Raw genomic sequence first — 17,476 nt, forward strand, 5'->3', positions numbered from 1 at the left:
TGGTTCACTAATCCAACATGTCTCCTTTTAAAGATGAACAAAGTCCAAGTGTCCCTAAAGGTTAACAAATGTCCATACACTTGGAAAAATAAGAAGCACCTTCATGTTAAATTAAGCTTTTTGAAGGCTTTGCTGCTTTGGAACCCTAGACATTGGGGGTTGACGTGGGATCAAGTTTTTTTTTTTTGGGGGGGGGGATTTATTAGGTACTCATGAAACACAGAAAGCTTATAGCAAGTGAAAGTCAAATGGCCGTGAGCAGCAGTGAGAAGATGCTGCTTCGGCACTATATAGCAGGTTCACTTTATTGAACCCCAAAATTTTATTCTGGGGTACTGTTCAAACACACACAATACAGGTAGGTTTTGTTCATTTGTCTTCATTAAACAAGGGTATTTAAAAAAAGGCAAGTCTCACTTGCTAAAAAAAAATGTAGCATTTTCTTTAAAACCTAGATAATGTTAAATGGGAAATAAAAGTGTGTGTTTTTTACGTATACCTGCTCCCTTTTTTTTCACTCTCTAAACAAACTAATTCAATGGCAAATTAAAATCAACCTACCATTGATTATGTCTGAAGGTCTATGATGTCACAGTGGGTAAGCAGAGTCATAGAACACTAGCTGTGTAATGGAACATAAATGCCTCGCAGGAAGCAGTTGGGCTTTACAGATTTGTTTTGTATTGTAAATAAGTTTTCATTACATGGAGACATTATTTGTAAAACTGTTCTCCAGATTTATGTGGGAAAAAAAGCACAATATGCTACCTCTGTTAATTATTAATACAAATGTAACTATGTTATGCTAGTAATTTTGATTTAGGTGTTCCCGCTGCAGAAAACGTGATATATTCATTCTAGAGCCATAACAGGCACTGGTGTTTATAACTAGAGATTTATATTTCTGAAGATAGTACAGTTTCCAGAGAATAAAGAATTTTAATTAGGTATAGTCATGGTGACACAGAGGTGGGAACAGACAAAAAATAATTTTTAGTGTCTGTTAGATCAACTATTTTGGTATTCTAGAAGTGTACCAGAGACAGAGAGAACTACTAAGTTGAATATTTACCTGATAAAGGCAGGGCTGTATTCAGTTAAAGGCACCAACAATTTTAGAGCATAAACAGGAACTGGGTCAGGTTCCAGAAGGATTTTGTCATACCTATAGGAAACAAAAATAATCAGCTACTTAAAACATATTACCCATTTAAATTTTACAGATGGTTCTATATGCCATTGCTAAATCATATAAAAGTCTTTGTGCTTTATAGAAACTGATCTATCACCCCCACATGCTGTAAATCTGAAATCTTAAATAAATCCCACACTTTGAAGCTCAGTTTTTTTTCCGCCAAAAAAAGTTTCTACTTAAAAAGGAAATATTACAGTGTGGTAGATTTATACTTTATACATGGTTGATACAAAAATTACATACTAAACAGATAAAAGGGCTAAGACCAACTAGTTATTAACATTTTGTTAAAAATAAACATTATAAAATATTATGGACAAAGTTGTGTATATACAAACCAAATTTCAAAATTCATGTGTATATGTACACCTCAAATAATTATTGTGGTCCGATGTGACTGTCAAAATGGCCAGTAAAGATATACTCATGGGCAACATGGGACATGGGCAAGTTGAATGGCCATTGGGGGAGTGTAGGCAGGTCAGGAAAAGTCTGCGGCACCCTTCAGTCTCCTCCATTAGAATGCATAGCAGTGGTTCCCAATGGTCATTTATTAATCCTCAGCGGCAATTTGATGAATGACATCGTGAGACAGATTTAGACATGTCAAATTCTTGCCTGAGATACAACTGTTCATCTCGGGCAACAATTATCAAACATGTGTATGCAGCCTAACAACATGGTATTAACAATTGGACAGATGTAAAAAGATAGAATAAAAACGATGCAACGGATGCAAATTTTTCTTTCTGTAAAGCAATCATTTTGCTAACAATTTTTCATAAGCGTAGATCCACACACATGTCCTGCAATATTCTCCCTATGGTCACTGATAATGTAATGCTCATTCATTCATGCTGGAGTTACATTATCCTGGCAGCATGCACAATTGTTGACACCTTAATGGCAGTATACACAAAAATTGATAGAAAAAAAAAAATAGAATGATTTTTGGCCATGAACAAATGCAATGTTACTACTGCCACAAAGCTGCATTTATGGACATTTTTATGGAGGAGGGGGTAGTAGCTCATTTTAGGAAAGTAGTAAGAATATGTAATAAGCAAAGTTCTTTCTGCAATGCTGCGTGCTTTTCCTAAACACAGAATGTTAGTAATACAGTATGCTGAAAGCAATAAAAACTTGTTTTAATGTCATTTTTCATTTCACTTTCAAAAGAATGGCTTTGGAAAAGCTTTTTAGACTCCACATATCCTTTGTTAATTATCCTATTGTAATTTGGTTGCAATTTCTACAAAGTCAGGGATGGAAAGAATGCATTTCTGTGACATAAAAATAACCCGCTGTACTTGGACACAAAGTTCCCCAACATAATACAGATATATGAAAAGAACAAATATATGAGTTCTGTTATACATGAGTAAACAAGCAATGGGTTGCAGTAATTCAAAGAAAAAGCAATTTCTATAACCTTCAGAAGAAAGTACAATATATTAAAACAGTATGCCCATAATATGGAGATTAGTAAATACTTTACAGGAATTTAAAGTGCTGAACCAGAGGTTAGTTTTCATCCTCACAAAGCAACATTTCTGAATATGATTAATTTATAAATTGCAAAGGCTTAGCAGATATTATTTAAGCCTACTCCATAAGCCACATTAAAGCTGCAAACCAGAGGGATATTACTTATCAGATGCCCAGGTACATTACAAAGTTGAAGGGTTTTATAGAATGATTTCATTTATCTGAAAAAAACTGACCTTGGGACTTTCTGAAACTATTTTTTAAATAGACAGTTCGTTTACTACAGAAGAGCGCATAGCATTCTCCATTTTATGCTAAAAAATTGAAATATAAATTTGAACATTGTCCAAACACAAACTATAGATTGATTTGGCAATGTGTTCTTCGGTTAAGTATTTGGCTCCTCTCTGACCCATCCCTGTATTCTTCTAATCTCCAATGCTAGCTTGCATTTCTCGTTAACAATCTTGGCCTGAACTCCTGACCAGGGATCTACTGTATTATTGGACCAGTCTACCCATAATACAATATTATGGGGTCAACCAGTCTGCCATTAGTACAAAGCTCTAATGTATTTGCAGTCCACTATCGCTACAGTGCTCCAATGTGTGTTCAGCCTACCATGTGTAGCCAGACCACCATCACTTCAAAGTACTAATGTGATGTACCTCTACCATCTACACAGGAGGAATGTCACTTTAGGAATGCCATGTTTAATTATATTACATTTGTATCATCAATTTTATTTATATTTAGTTTGCACCTAGTGTCATTGTTGCCTACCACATAAAAGAATTGTCAAACCTTTAGCAAGTTTAACATGTTTATATATATATTTATATATGTTTATAGCACTATGCTTTGAAATAATAATTGGTCCTATCTTTTATATGTGCAGGCTATGATGCAGATGTAGCACAGGACTGTGTCTGTCCATCCATCTTTCATTTCTTTACATTCATTCCAATAGCTCTAAAGCGTAAAGCTTTCATTGAGCCGGAGATATAAGAAGTTCAAAAGAGACACTGAATAATAGACAGGTTTTAATTAAACTGTATATACAGGGATTATTTTCATAAATTACTTTACAACCACACATTTATAGACACATCCATATTTCTTTTCACATTTCTAGTATTTAATTCAGGCCAATGACATTTCCATTGGCAGTAACTGATACCTCTAAAGATCAGGAAAGGTGTATGACAGCTGTCAAGAAAAGTTGAATAAATTAATGAACAGGGATAAGGGCAGTCAGAAGCATTACCCCATATTAAATTTATATATTTTTTGATTTTTAAGCAGTACACACACTTTACATAAACACTTCTGTTTATTTACATGACATGTACATCCTTAAAATGGACTTTCAGATATTCTGATTAATGCATGCTTGCTGATTCTATGCAAGTGTAACCCTAATGAGTATTAGTCACATCTCACAGAGATCCAAGTATTCCCCCAGACATTGCCTTCCTTGGCTTTTCCTATTAAAAAAGACAGAGCAATCCTTGTTTATGCATTATCCAGGGTAAGCATTAACTTCCTGGACGGAGATGTTGGCTCACAGATGACATGATAATGTAAATTATAATGTTTGTGTTGTTCTTGGCTGTGTTCACAAACATCTGGCACTGATTAGCTCCCTGTTGCGATCTCTCACATTGTAACTTGCTACATAGGCATAGAGTCTCAGTCTGATAACAGAACACAGGAGACTGACAAAATGCTTCACCTGCTTGCAGCAGACTGAAGCCATATTCTTAGCCTAGGCAAAGTCACTGAAATGGAGCTCAAAAACTAGTTTTAGAGGTAAATAATACAAGCTTTCCGTAAATTATGTTGTTGTGCATTGTAACATATCACAAACTGTTTCATGTGCACTTATAAAGTTACTGAAAGGTGCATTTTTTGATGTTCAAATTCCAGGGAAAAAAAATCAGCAGGTTCTTTAGAGTTACAATGTTCTCACCTACGAGATTAGGAGGATAGACTAGGAGATTGTCACCCCACCAAACCAGGGGCTCGATCCCATACCTTCCCCCTTATTTTTCTTATTATCTCCCTATTGTCTTTCTTTTTTCTCTTCTCTGTTTGTTTTCATATTACTCTATCAATGGCTCATGCAACCAGCATGCTTTTTTCCCAGTGATTGTTCTCTGACTGTTTTGAGCTCAGTGGATTGTAAATTAAACTTAACAACACTGAGGACTTTGTATCACATGGACAATCAAATCATACTCTGTATGCAAAGTTCTTGTTGTGAGTTGTTTTTTCGTGATCATAATATGGTACATGTCCCTCTTGTAAAACTACTGAATAGAGAACACAGTTCTATTTAAGAATATTGGTTGTAAATTAGTTTTCATGCCGCTGTTTCATATAGATGTTTTTCTGTGGTATTTTTTTTTTTTGTGTCTTTTTTGTTATATGCCGGTATCTTTGGTTATATGTAAAATCTAATGAAAATACATTTATACAAAAAAGAGTTACTATGTTCTTAATAAATAAGTTGATCAAATGATTAAAAATGATAGTGCTTTTTACTGAGAATACTATGTTAAGTATACATAGCATATTTTTATTACATAGCCCCAATCTGTAGTTGTACAACCAACAAGCAAGTGCAAACACGAGCCTTCAAACACTTTATCTTGTGTCTGGCATTTTGTGACAGGTTTAGGTAATATATTTTAAAAACTGAGATTAGCTTCTATAAGAATATGACAATTCTATCAAATAAGAATGCCCGATGGGGATGCTTATCCTGCATACCATATTCACTAAAATTTTTAACATTTTAAGAATTTTGTGAACTAGAAATTTTCAGTGCCACAGGAAGGGAGTTTCCCATAGGCTCTAATACAAAAGCTGTCTACACTGCAGGTAGGTTTCTCTGCCTAAAGCTGCGTACACACTTGCAATTTTTGTCGTTGGAAAGGATCTTTCACGATCCTTTCCAACGACAAGGGGCTGCAAGATGCATGAACGATGCTGTACATACAGCACCGTTCATGCTCTATGGAGAGGGGAGGGGGGAGAGCGACGGAGCGGCACCCTGCTGCGCGCTCTCCCCTTCCCTTTCATTACGATCGGCTGTCGTCCATCGTCCGTGGATCCGGCAGGTCGGTCGTCCGGACGATGGACGACACCGACTGTACACACGGAAGATTTTCGTCCGATAATTGGCCGATGCCGATTATCGGGCGATAAAAATCTGCCGTGTGTACGTAGCTTTAGTGTAATCCTATATTTTGCAGGCTCCAGGACCGCGTTGTCCACTAATATCAGGTAAGGGGGTTTAGTTAGCATGGGGAAGTAGGTCATTGGAAGTAAGTTAGTTCAAAGTATAGTAACCTTTTCATGCCTCCTTCAGATTTTGAAAACTTGGGGAATAGATTCCAAAATGGCAGGCAATACGTGCTTTGCATTTATTTCAAGAACAAATATGAAATATCAGCTGCTACATTGTATTTTTCAAAAGTTGAATGTTTTTTTGTTAATGCAATCCTTGTGCAATGCATTAAAAACATATCTATCTGCCTTATGACTAAACACAATCAGAAGGACAAGTAACATTTCTAACAGCATTTTCTGAATGTTTCCTTACCGTTTACCCATCCTACTGTGCTAATCTAACCCATCGCCCTTTCCGCTGCTATATACCGGCAGTTCTGGCAGTCTTCTGCCACATTGTTTACAGCAAATCTTCTACAACCCCCTCCTTGCACATATGCAGTAAAATCTTACAGCGCATGTGTAGAAAGTAGAAACTGGACCAAGCATTTAGTAACAGGCCTGCTGACGTCTAAACTACAGCTATGTGCATTAACGAATTGCAGCAGTAAGCTTTCACTCACTTTTTGTTCTGAATATCTAAATACCTAAGTGCTCCTGATCTTAGCACATTTTAGATATGTAGGTCTAAATTCATACATTTTTATGCCAAACTGGCGCTTGATACCATCAAAAATAGCAGATAAAAAATAGGGGCATGGTGTTGTAAAGAAAAAAAATGACTTATTAAAATAAAATGTAAAGATAAACTCCTCTAATGTTTGTATGCCTAATAACTAGCATTTGTTAACCATTATCCACAGTGTCTAGAAAACAGACATTCTGACTATATAATTTATTCAGAAAGCAACTCACAGTGTAACTGTCCGTAAGAAAGTAAACAAATAATAACATTCTGCCAAAAAATAGAAAAGTGTCAATGTGCAGACTGAGAGGCACAATTCTGCTCTGTATATTCTTCAACAGAATAACAGCAAATTAGACCAGCTAAGTAGCACAATGCAGATGGTGATAGAAAGCTGTCAACAAATATTCAATGAGACCTTCTACTAGTAAATACAATCAGCATATAAGACTTGATAATTAGTACTAAGCAAACCTACAGGTACAGAAGATAACATGCATACTGTTATTAGTGCTTCACTACCTTACCATCTTTTACACAAACTGTATTTGCTAAAAGATGAGGATGAAGATGAAGCAAGGAGGGGGGTATCTGCTCACATCCAAAAGCTGACCTGTCTCCCTCAGTCCTGGATAAGGTCTCATGCTGCCTGTCAGCCATCTCATCATGGATGTCTGACTGATTCCTGAAACTCAACCTGGATAAAACAGAACTCATCATCATCCCCCCTCAAATTCCAAATCCCCCCCTGACATATATCTAACTGTTAACAACACTGTTATTCGGCCCTCCCCTCAGGCACGTTGTCTTGGTGTCACCTTTGACTCGGCCCTCTCATTCACCCCCCATATTCAGAACATTTCCAGGTCCTGTCACTTTCACCTACGCAACATCTCCAAAATCCGCCCCTACCTGTCCCCTGAGACCACCAAACTCCTTGTACATGCTCTTATCATTTCTCGTCTGGACTACTGTAACATCCTTCTCACTGGCATTCCACTAACCCGACTCTCTCCTCTACAATCTATTATGAATGCTGCAGCCAGACTCATCCATCCTTCGCTCCGCTCCTCTTCCGCTACATCTCTTTGTAGTTCTCTCCATTGGCTTCCTTTTCACCTTAGAATCAAATTTAAGCTCCTGTGCTTTGCCTTCAAATCCCTACACAGTTATTGTCCCACTTACATCTCTGACATGGTTAAAAAATACTCCCCCTGCCGCTCTCTCCGCTCCTCCAATGACCTACTAATGACTTCCTCACTCATAACCTCATCACACGCACGAATACAAGACTTTTCTAGAGCTGCCCCAACTCTCTGGAATGGTCTTCCTCATCCTATTCGGCTTGCTCCTACTTTCTGCTCATTTAAAAGAGCGCTCTGTTTTTTGAAACCATCACTACTTCCCACACTACATATCTCCCATCTTATTGTGTGTGAAATTCCCCCACCTACTAGATTGTAAGCTCTTCGGGGCAGGGTTCTCTCCTCCTGTATTAGTCTGTCATTTGCAATCCCTATTTAATGTACAGCGCTGCGTAATATGTTGGCGCTATATAAATCCTGTTTATTAATAATAATAATAATCCAAAAGCTCAACCCTTAAATTGCCAAGGACATGCATTTCCTTCTGGTTACAATTTGTTAAAAAGGCAAGAACTGATCTGAAGGGGGCTACAGGCAGCACTTAAAACCTCAAAGCAATTGTAACTGTTCACCGTTCTGCTTACCTAAAATTCCTGTCGGTATCACCATTGGAGGGATTTCTAATCACTTACTGACCCTAAGCACAACTGCCATTGCAAGGGAAGAAAGGGTTTCTGAATAACGGAATTGCAAATGATTATCCATGTGACAGGCCACCACAAGGATACAATAAGATGCATTTCAGTGTAAATGTAGGAGAACAGTAAAATCAATATCAAATCAATAGTACTCAGATTTTAAATTAATTTGATTTTAGGTTAGGAAAGTTAGTCAAACACCTGAAATTGGATTCTCTATAGGAATACAAGAAATATCAGATGCAGTGGAATTACTTGGCTTGATCTAAAATCTAATAGGATATGTTCAAATACTGAATTCATTGTGCTGGCCTTGCCACATGAGATACATCCAGTGTCTGTACAGCACTGGAAGACTGGAAAACTGGGTGCCTAAGGGTCTGTCACAGGGGATCTGTAAATTAAGAACTGTCATTTGGGGGCCAATAACTGGGGATCTGTCACTGATAGACACAAACTCTAGCAAGTAAAATCTGGTACATAGATCACTGATGGCATTTCTGGGATGCTACCTGTCAACTTGAGGGACCTGGGCAGGAGAGCTGCTTTTTATGGGTTGATACCAAAATAAAAGGCACTCCAGCCTAGGACCGCTGTATAAGCAGCCAGTGTCCCAGGAACACTATCAGGGATCTATCCCCAGCAAGCTCTTAGTTTTACTAGCTTGTGTCCATGTTGTAGGGAGTGTATGCTGCTGGCTACAGGAAGCAGCAATTTTTTTCTGTTAGGTCCAGCTGCTACAAACACTGACTCTAGTGATGCCCTGTGGATGTAAAACTTATCTACTGAATAAATATTATTTGCTAAATATGAATGTGCTATGTATTTGTGCTGTCTGCTAGAGTTTTTTTATTCAGAACAAGCACCTAACAGCTGGCATTCCTTAGGCATTTGTTTTGGCCCAGGGGTACATTGAACTGCAAAAGCATTTGAACAACTGCAAAAATATACCAGACCTTTTTCACTTTATATCTAAACATTTGCTCAGCAATTTTTATTTTGGATATAGTGGAAAAGAGGGAAAACCCCATTGTCTGCAAAATAGGAAGTAATTAGAAATCTCTCTAACTGAGCCCCAGATATGAGAAAAAACAGAGCATTTCTAATACCTCTTGCTCTATCCAAACTGGAAAAATGTTTTTGGTTTTTCAAAAACTTTAATGTGTAGGATCTGACAATGCCAGATACTGTAGAAAGCGAACCTTATACTTATAGGACTGGTATAGGAAAATTATATTAAAAAGATGGAAAATACAAAAGAATACGCAGCCAGAAAAGATTATTAGAATAGCACTTTGACAACTATTTGGCTAAGTTGGGAAACTTACTGTGGAAGTAATATGTTTCTGACCAAAGACATAAATGTGCTGTTTGACTGGAGGCCTTCCTTTCGCCCATCAGCCACGACCTCATGGTTAACAAGTAGTGATGTGGTTTCTGCAAGTAGCCGCAAGCTGAAAAGCCTCCATTCCACTAGAATAAAAGAAGAGCCAAGAATGTTACCATACAGCTGTGTAATTGAAACAAAATGTTGAAGCTGCATGGAGACATACTTGATGTGGCCTAGCTTACCATTCTGGCTGCTCACCAAGGAGACTAAAGGTGGGAGGATAGCATCCACAACCTAAAACAGAGCAAGAAAGGGTATGGATTGAATTACTGCAAGAACAGAAATAGAATCAGTATCACCACAAACTAAAGGGTATTACAATAAAACTCTGTAATTAAAATGATCATCTGTGAGGAGATGTAGTCATTTACTATCTGTGAGGGTGATTTCAGTCCTGCAGAAATCTCTTCCAACTTTATCAGTCATTTCAAATGTAATAATCAATAGTGGCGATTTTCAAAAAGCAACAGTAATATTGTGATTTTATAAAGTTAAGGTTAACTTCACAATTTGAAAGTTTTGAATGCATTCTGCCCAAATAAAACTGCAAATGCAAAATTCCCCACACAACATTCTTTGCATCCTTACTGTATGATGTGATATCACTGAATGTCCTTGTGCATTGAAATAAATGGTCATCAATTAGTCCAGCCTACAGGTAAGTGTAGTGTGTGTTCCTTGCTTACAAAGTTTTATTTAAAAGACAGACAGTTATGTGTATTGGGTATTTCCAAAAGTTTATTTTCTCCTTGATGCTGCAGTGAAGACATACCAATGTTCTCAGCTAACCAAATCATTTCTTACTGTCCCTATGCAGGGTGGCAATGGTATGGGTTAAACATTTCACATTCCTTTCCAGAAAAATGTATTGGCCAGTGCCCACTTATTATGGACTATGATCAAGTACTGAAGTTAAAATAAGTGGTGACATAATAAACTAAACTTGTTTCAAAGTAAATGGAACAGATGTAACTACAATAATTCCATTGTTATCCTACAGAAAGGTACAGATAATAACATATCTTCTAATCTAATGTACTAAGGTGCTTTCATTAAACTTTTCACTAAAATGCCAAGTAGCACCATAGAAAACATTCATCAAATGCCTACACTTGAAAATGAAGTCAATTTAAAGGGCAGCCAAAGACCTGCAGTTGCCAACTAAGAACTTGGAAAAGATTTACCTTCAATCCCATAACTATTAAAAGGCCGTTAATTACAGTTACGTCCAATTAAAGGTTGGCCAATTGAGTAAACCACTAAAGTTATTAAGTTTATAATTAGAACACATCAAATAATCCTTCTGATTATGGCATCATCTTTGTTTTTCTGTAAACTCATTAGATTTCACCAGGCATCTGTTCTTATATGGGTAGTCATTTTAAAGTGAATTTGACGTTAATAACATTAAATTCTATTTTTATGGTTGGAAACTGAACAAATGTGAATTAGCATGGATGAATGGATTTCAACCCAAAACACTTTACACTGTTTCAAGTTTGACTTTTTGTTAATGTTATTTTAGGAACTGTGGGATTATTGTTGAAAAGAAACTAAACGTAAAAGTTGCTCTAACAATAAATTGATCAGTTTTGATTTGTGAAGTGCTATAAACACTGGTGTACATTATAACCCAGCTACAAGCAGCTTGTATACTCATATCTAACTTAACATTACAGAATTAGATAAGGAATAATGGTACCTGAACTACAGAACCAAAAGACCGAATGTAGATAATAAGGCCAAAAATCCAACCATTAACGTTTCACTTTCAAAGATGTTCAATCAGGCAGGTCATCATTGCAGAAAGGGTCAAGCTATGTCCTTTTCTAATAATCCCTCCTACCTACCCGGTCACTTCAGGAAACTGTCAAAAAGGCTGAGCAGCACATGGGTCAGGATATCCAGCTTTCCCTGTGCATCCTGGGAATGAATGATCTCCTGCGCACCTGTGTGGGGGTCATGTCACCCTAGCCCAGCCAATCAAATTGGCTGAAGATCATATCTAGGAAGGGAAGTTCCCACATCAGATTTTACCCCCGCTGGATTGTTTGGGACTTTGTTTGTGAGGTTTCCCTGTACTTTCTGGTAACTCAAGAACTACAAAAGAAAGTAGGTAATAAAATGTATTTTTAGTAGGGCAAGGAAACACTATAACCTTTTTTAATATTCCTGTATTCATTTTGCAGGTCTTAGTTTACTCCCTGTCAACTAAAACAGTTGTGAGTGAGATAAAAACAGACAGGGGTTCCAATCCAATCCCAGTCTGGCTCAACATACATTTTAGGGAGAAAAATAACTACCATAACTGTAATAGGCCTGGTGTAGACAGGGATGTGTATTATCTCATGTTAAAAAAGTGCTAGGGATAGATTGGCCATTTCTAGTAATAGATGTGCAGGGTTAGGCAATTCCCTTTTCTGGGCTTTTTACTCATTGAACGTACCGGAGAGGAGTTCCGGCACCTTTTTACGATCGATTCTCCAAGTCCATAAAAGTCTGTGAAGGGGAACAGCTGTCAGTGGAAATGACAGCTCAGCACGTTGTGCATGCGTGCTTCAATACTGGACAGTGGCTAGGCTGCCTAAGTGCTTGGAAAGTGTCATCATGTGCAGCGTGAGCTGTGTGACCTGTGACAACATTTAAGGAGGGCCGGTTGTTTAAATATGCCTAAAAATGTCCCGCCGTCACAGTGATTCTGAGTATTCTGCTCGCAGTGCAGTGATACATGCTTGCTGGGCTGCGGAAAACGTAAAGGAGAATTACAACTCCATAGCTCTCTCTACTTTCTAAAAGCTTTCTTTACTCTTTTTTTCCTCACATACCTCTGTATGGAGTGCTCTCTGGGGGAAAGGTCTGGCACAGTATCTGGAGGAGGGGGGGAAAGGGAGAGACAGACAGTGCCTGGACTCTGGAGGATGGGGGAGACCTTTACATTCTAAACTTGGCACCTCAAATAATTATGTATCCTCTAATGGACGACAGTTGGCCATAGATACTAACAGCAAGGAACGAAGGAGTCAAGATTTGTCGGACGAAAATTGGACAAAACTTTGGAATTTACTATGAATATTTGCCTTAAATACAATAAATTAAATGTATATTAGGAACTGAATATATAATTTTTTTTAATAACAGTTGTGAGTTCCGGCACCTTTTTTCTTACAAAAAAGCACTGCCTTTTCTCTGTGGGTTTCCTTATGTGATCTGGTGTCTTGCATAATACAACCACTGTGGCAAATCATTTTATAGCTCCCATAGTATTAAAGTGTTTTGTTAAAATTCACAATGAGTCAAATATACATTTGGTGTTGGGTTATGCCTTTATTATGGGGATATGCCAAATAGGTTTAAGAAAAACGTTGCAATATGCAAACAATGGAGGAATTAGCCAATCTTTCTTTCTGACTTGTTCTAGAGATAAACAGTGGCTGATTAATTGCGCTGTTCAAACTCTTTGTACAAACACAAATGAGCCCCACTGGGTCAAAGAGGAAATACCTTGCAAAGTGTTTAGGTTTTTAGGCTGATGTGATAAAATTGCCACTAGATGTTTCTTGCTTTCTCTAGCCCTTGGGTATAATTTTAATAAGCTTCTCTTTGCACACTTATGCCTACATTTTATTGAACATTTATTGAAAGGCTGAGAGATTAAGTACTAACTGAATGTACTTGTATGACATTTTAAAGCAATAATTTTTAAACCTGGGAAATCAATTTGTTTTATATAACCTTGTAGAAAAGTTACTTTTTATTCCTTATAACAATGCAAACACATATAGCAAAGATACCTAGGAAATACTAATAACTGCTTTCTGCTCAATATAATCTGACATCTAGTGTTTGACACAGATAATGGCTTCTGGCCAGAAAGGCAAATTACCTATTAACATTTTACAGGACTGATTGACAACACTGAGAAGTTTTTTTCCTACCTTTATATAGAGTATGGTGTTTGGTTAGATACCACTTGTCTCTTCACAAATTGGTACTTAAATTAGTCTCTAAAGGATGATCTTTCCACAGGACAAACTAAGGTGAAGCCAGTAATTTTGCAAAACTGATTTTAGGTTTGTGGAGTCATTGTAAAAACATCTATTTAGTTTTTATCTGTTTGTCCCTTTTTCAGATATATACAACTACAATGCTTACTGGACCCACTAGTTAGGCTATGTACACACGTGCAATAATTGTTGCTAGAAAGGATCTTTCACAATCCTTTCAAACGACTGCACAATGCACGCAGGAGAGCTGTACACACAGCACAGTTCTGCTCTATGGAGAGGAAAGGAGAGGGAACGGCGGAGCGGCATCCCGCTGCACTCTCCCCTTCATTTGCTATACGATTGTTCATCGTCCATGGATCCGCCAGGACAGTCATTTGGACGACAAGCACTGTACACACGCAAGATTCTCGTCCGATATCAGCCCTGAGCTGATTATAGGATGGGAACCATTGCACATGTGTACGTAACAATCAATTGCCCGATAATCGTTAACAAAAAAAAAGTGAACAACGACAGGCCATCAACGACGATGAACGAGGAATGTCGCTGGAAACCAACGACCGTCCCAGCTGATCTGTTCAGCCGACGACTGTTCACTATCTATTGTGTGTACGATCATTCAGTGATCTTGTATTGTTTTGCGGTACACTTTATCTGGTACACGTCACTTCCTGCATCGTTCAAACGATTGTATCTAGTGAGTGTACATTATTGGTGGACTATCTTTGAATGATCGTATCGTTTCATTTTCATATTGTTCAAAATAATTGTGAATAATCGTGAAGAAACTGTTAATGCATTTTAATACATTTCTTATGTTTGCTAGTTTAAACTACATGTTTTAGCAGCCCTCCAGCAAAATTATTTATGGAAAGATCAATCATTTTAACAAAATATGGCAGCATTTACAAAAGGTTTCATTTTGACAAGTCTCTGTAGTGATTGATATTGCAATTTCTACACAGAACTAGTAAGGGTCAAATTAAAAAAAAAAAAAAAAACACACACACACACAAAACAGTTTTGAAATTTGAATCAAGCACAATGTGATGTACCAAACAGCACATCTCTAAACTGTATTTTTGGCAAAATTATAAACATTAATATATATACATATTATTGACATACATTGCAATAGCTTTAAACCAAACCATCCCTCACCTCTCTAGCTGCTTTTATTGGGAAGATACTCCTCTTGAAAGAAACTAATGATCACAACGAAGACCATAGATTTAGTTTTATTCAGTTTCTAACAGCTTAGATTCACCTGCCGATTACATTAGTGACCTGGCAAGGTGCCTGGATTTTGTTCTAATAAACAATTAGCTGAAATGTAAGTGAATTTTGGCAACACATTTCTCTACAATGATACACAGGTACAAAAGTAAATGGGGGCTTGTTTACTTGCTTTATTACTTGTTTAAAATACGCAACTACTTAGGTATGCTTACTCTTGGAACAGGTTCCCTTCATGTAGCAAATTAGCTCTGGATAGAAAAGAAAATGATCCACACTCCTAATAATCTGATATGCCCCAACAACCACAAGCACATCCAGAACTTCTGGTGTACAGTGCAAATACAGCCTAATATTACAGAACCATTTATTTCAAACCTGTATAGAGTTGTTTTAGGTTTTTTGATACTTCTATCTGCTTTCTCAGTGCAGTGTATAAAACCACAGGCTTCTCACCATAGCCTTACTAGTTATTCTTGCTCCTGTTGGGTCACAAGCCCTGCTTCAGAAATCATTGTTTCTTTATACTGCACAGATGGTGGTCAAAAAAATCTAGGCAGCTGTACGTATTTTGGATTAAATAGCACTCTACTATTAAGTTATATTTTCACTACGCACAAGCATTTTTTAATGTGTATTTGGTCACTGTGGTGTTACAGAATTATATGCATGGTTTTGCCCATTGTTCTAAAACAAGGAATAATCCTCTTATTTTTGGGATATGTAAGGGAATAGGACTTTTCAGTTCCAAGAAGCTTCTACTATGATATAATAATGTGAAAAATAAAAGCAAAAGTCAAGAACTCAAGTAGCAGTGTCTGGGAATCTTTAGCTAGTGCAGGGCAAGCCCTCAATTTTTGATTAGCAACTCCTACTCAATCCCCTGTTGTCAGCCAATAAATGCTGATTTCTTGGAAATCAGTTCAGCCCTCAAGCCAAAACAGTGCTTTAGTGAACTCTTGACTTTGCACCAGTGCTGAATTTTTTTGTAAACTGAGAATTGAAAGGCAAAATATTTCATCACCAGTACATAACATAGTTACAGTTTAATTAATGTAATGTAATACATAATCCTATAAAATACACCATTACAATTGCAAGTTTTTGTGTGAGTCCTATTCTACCATTCTGAATAACAAGTTATCTATCTTGTAAAGGGCATATGTGGTGGTGGAAAATGATGGAAAGTTTTTGCTAACAAATTTAGGATGGCAATACACCTCAGTTGTTATGTGTTACAATGGGTTTCCAAGTCTTTATACATGTTTTCATTGTATGTTTTCCCAAACATCTAGCCAGCTGTGAAAAGTACCAACTACTGTACTTACCAAATGTAGCTAGGGGAAAACCACATAGCCCCTTATTCTTGTACTTCTATTGAACTATATTACACAAGCCCTTTAATGCATTTCAATGGATGAACTTTTTTCTGTGACATCATATGTTTTGATGTGTTAAAATGTGTAGAATGTGATGCATAGGTGTTAGAAGTGTCGTGATGATGAAGGATTCATTTAGTTAGTGGGTCCAATAAAAAAATTGCCAAAAAATTATCCTGACTCCACTGGGGGGCACACTGACCAGAACCACCAAAATTTTCTCGGGGACAACCGGTTGGCAACCACTGGTCTAAACAACATGTTCAGCTTTTATAAGACAGATATTTACCCTTCACCCAGATTTGTAGTCTTTTCCGAGAGGCACATTTCTATTTATATGCATAATAAAATCATCCCCAGGACATGTCCAGTGAAAGTGTTCACACATGAATGAGAATCATTCAGTATATGCTTTTTCTATTCTAAAAGATAATTTAGTTTGTGATACACTGATAACACTGAACAGATGCATGTCTTTCAAAAACAATTTCATCACCTTTTTTTCTGCACAATTAAAAATGATTATTTCTGCTACTTCTAGGGTACAAATAACATCTGAAATTATTACACCAACATCTATGAAAGCACCTGGATACAACAGGTTTTTAGCTACATATTATATGAGGTTTACTTCCATCAGCCTTCCTCATTAAGAAATCTGTATACTAAATAATTTTAAAGGGTAAATATTCCCCAGGATTTCTAAAAGCATAAGGAAACAGCCTATGTTCCTTCAAAATATATGATCGATTAAGGGCTAAGCTTACACTTTTCACTGTTCACAAATACAAAGCAACATTGTCCAGCTCATTTCATTTAACATCTGTTGCCTTTTGGATTCATTCCAGGGAATCAATCAACAGATAATTCAAAACAAGTGATCAACATAATAGCTCACAATTGAATGATCCTGGGTCTGGATATAGCATTTACCTATGCACTGGGAGTTTATAAAAAGGGTCTTTTCCATTATTTGGGGTCTCAAGAACATCAGCAATTAAACTGTTTAATGGTAATCCCTTTCTATAAACCAAATGCCATTCTACTTTTTCCAAATCATTATTTAAAAAGAAGGT

At 37.0% G+C, this 17,476-nt stretch overlaps 1 protein-coding gene across 1 annotated transcript in view; it reads right to left on the reverse strand.

Moving 5' to 3' along the window:
* Nucleotides 1–17,476, reverse strand: part of ULK4 (unc-51 like kinase 4) — a 309,023-nt gene that overhangs the window by 143,556 nt on the left and 147,991 nt on the right. The window contains exons 28-30 of the mRNA XM_072412276.1: nucleotides 9,961–10,012; nucleotides 9,717–9,861; nucleotides 1,073–1,165 (exon numbers count right to left, since the gene is read on the reverse strand). Of these exons, the coding sequence (XP_072268377.1) occupies nucleotides 1,073–1,165; nucleotides 9,717–9,861; nucleotides 9,961–10,012 (290 nt within the window). The remainder of the gene's footprint in view (nucleotides 1–1,072; nucleotides 1,166–9,716; nucleotides 9,862–9,960; nucleotides 10,013–17,476) is intronic.

This window comes from Pyxicephalus adspersus, chromosome 5 (assembly GCF_032062135.1).
Source record: "Pyxicephalus adspersus chromosome 5, UCB_Pads_2.0, whole genome shotgun sequence".
In the NCBI taxonomy this organism is placed as follows: Eukaryota; Metazoa; Chordata; class Amphibia; order Anura; family Pyxicephalidae; genus Pyxicephalus; species Pyxicephalus adspersus.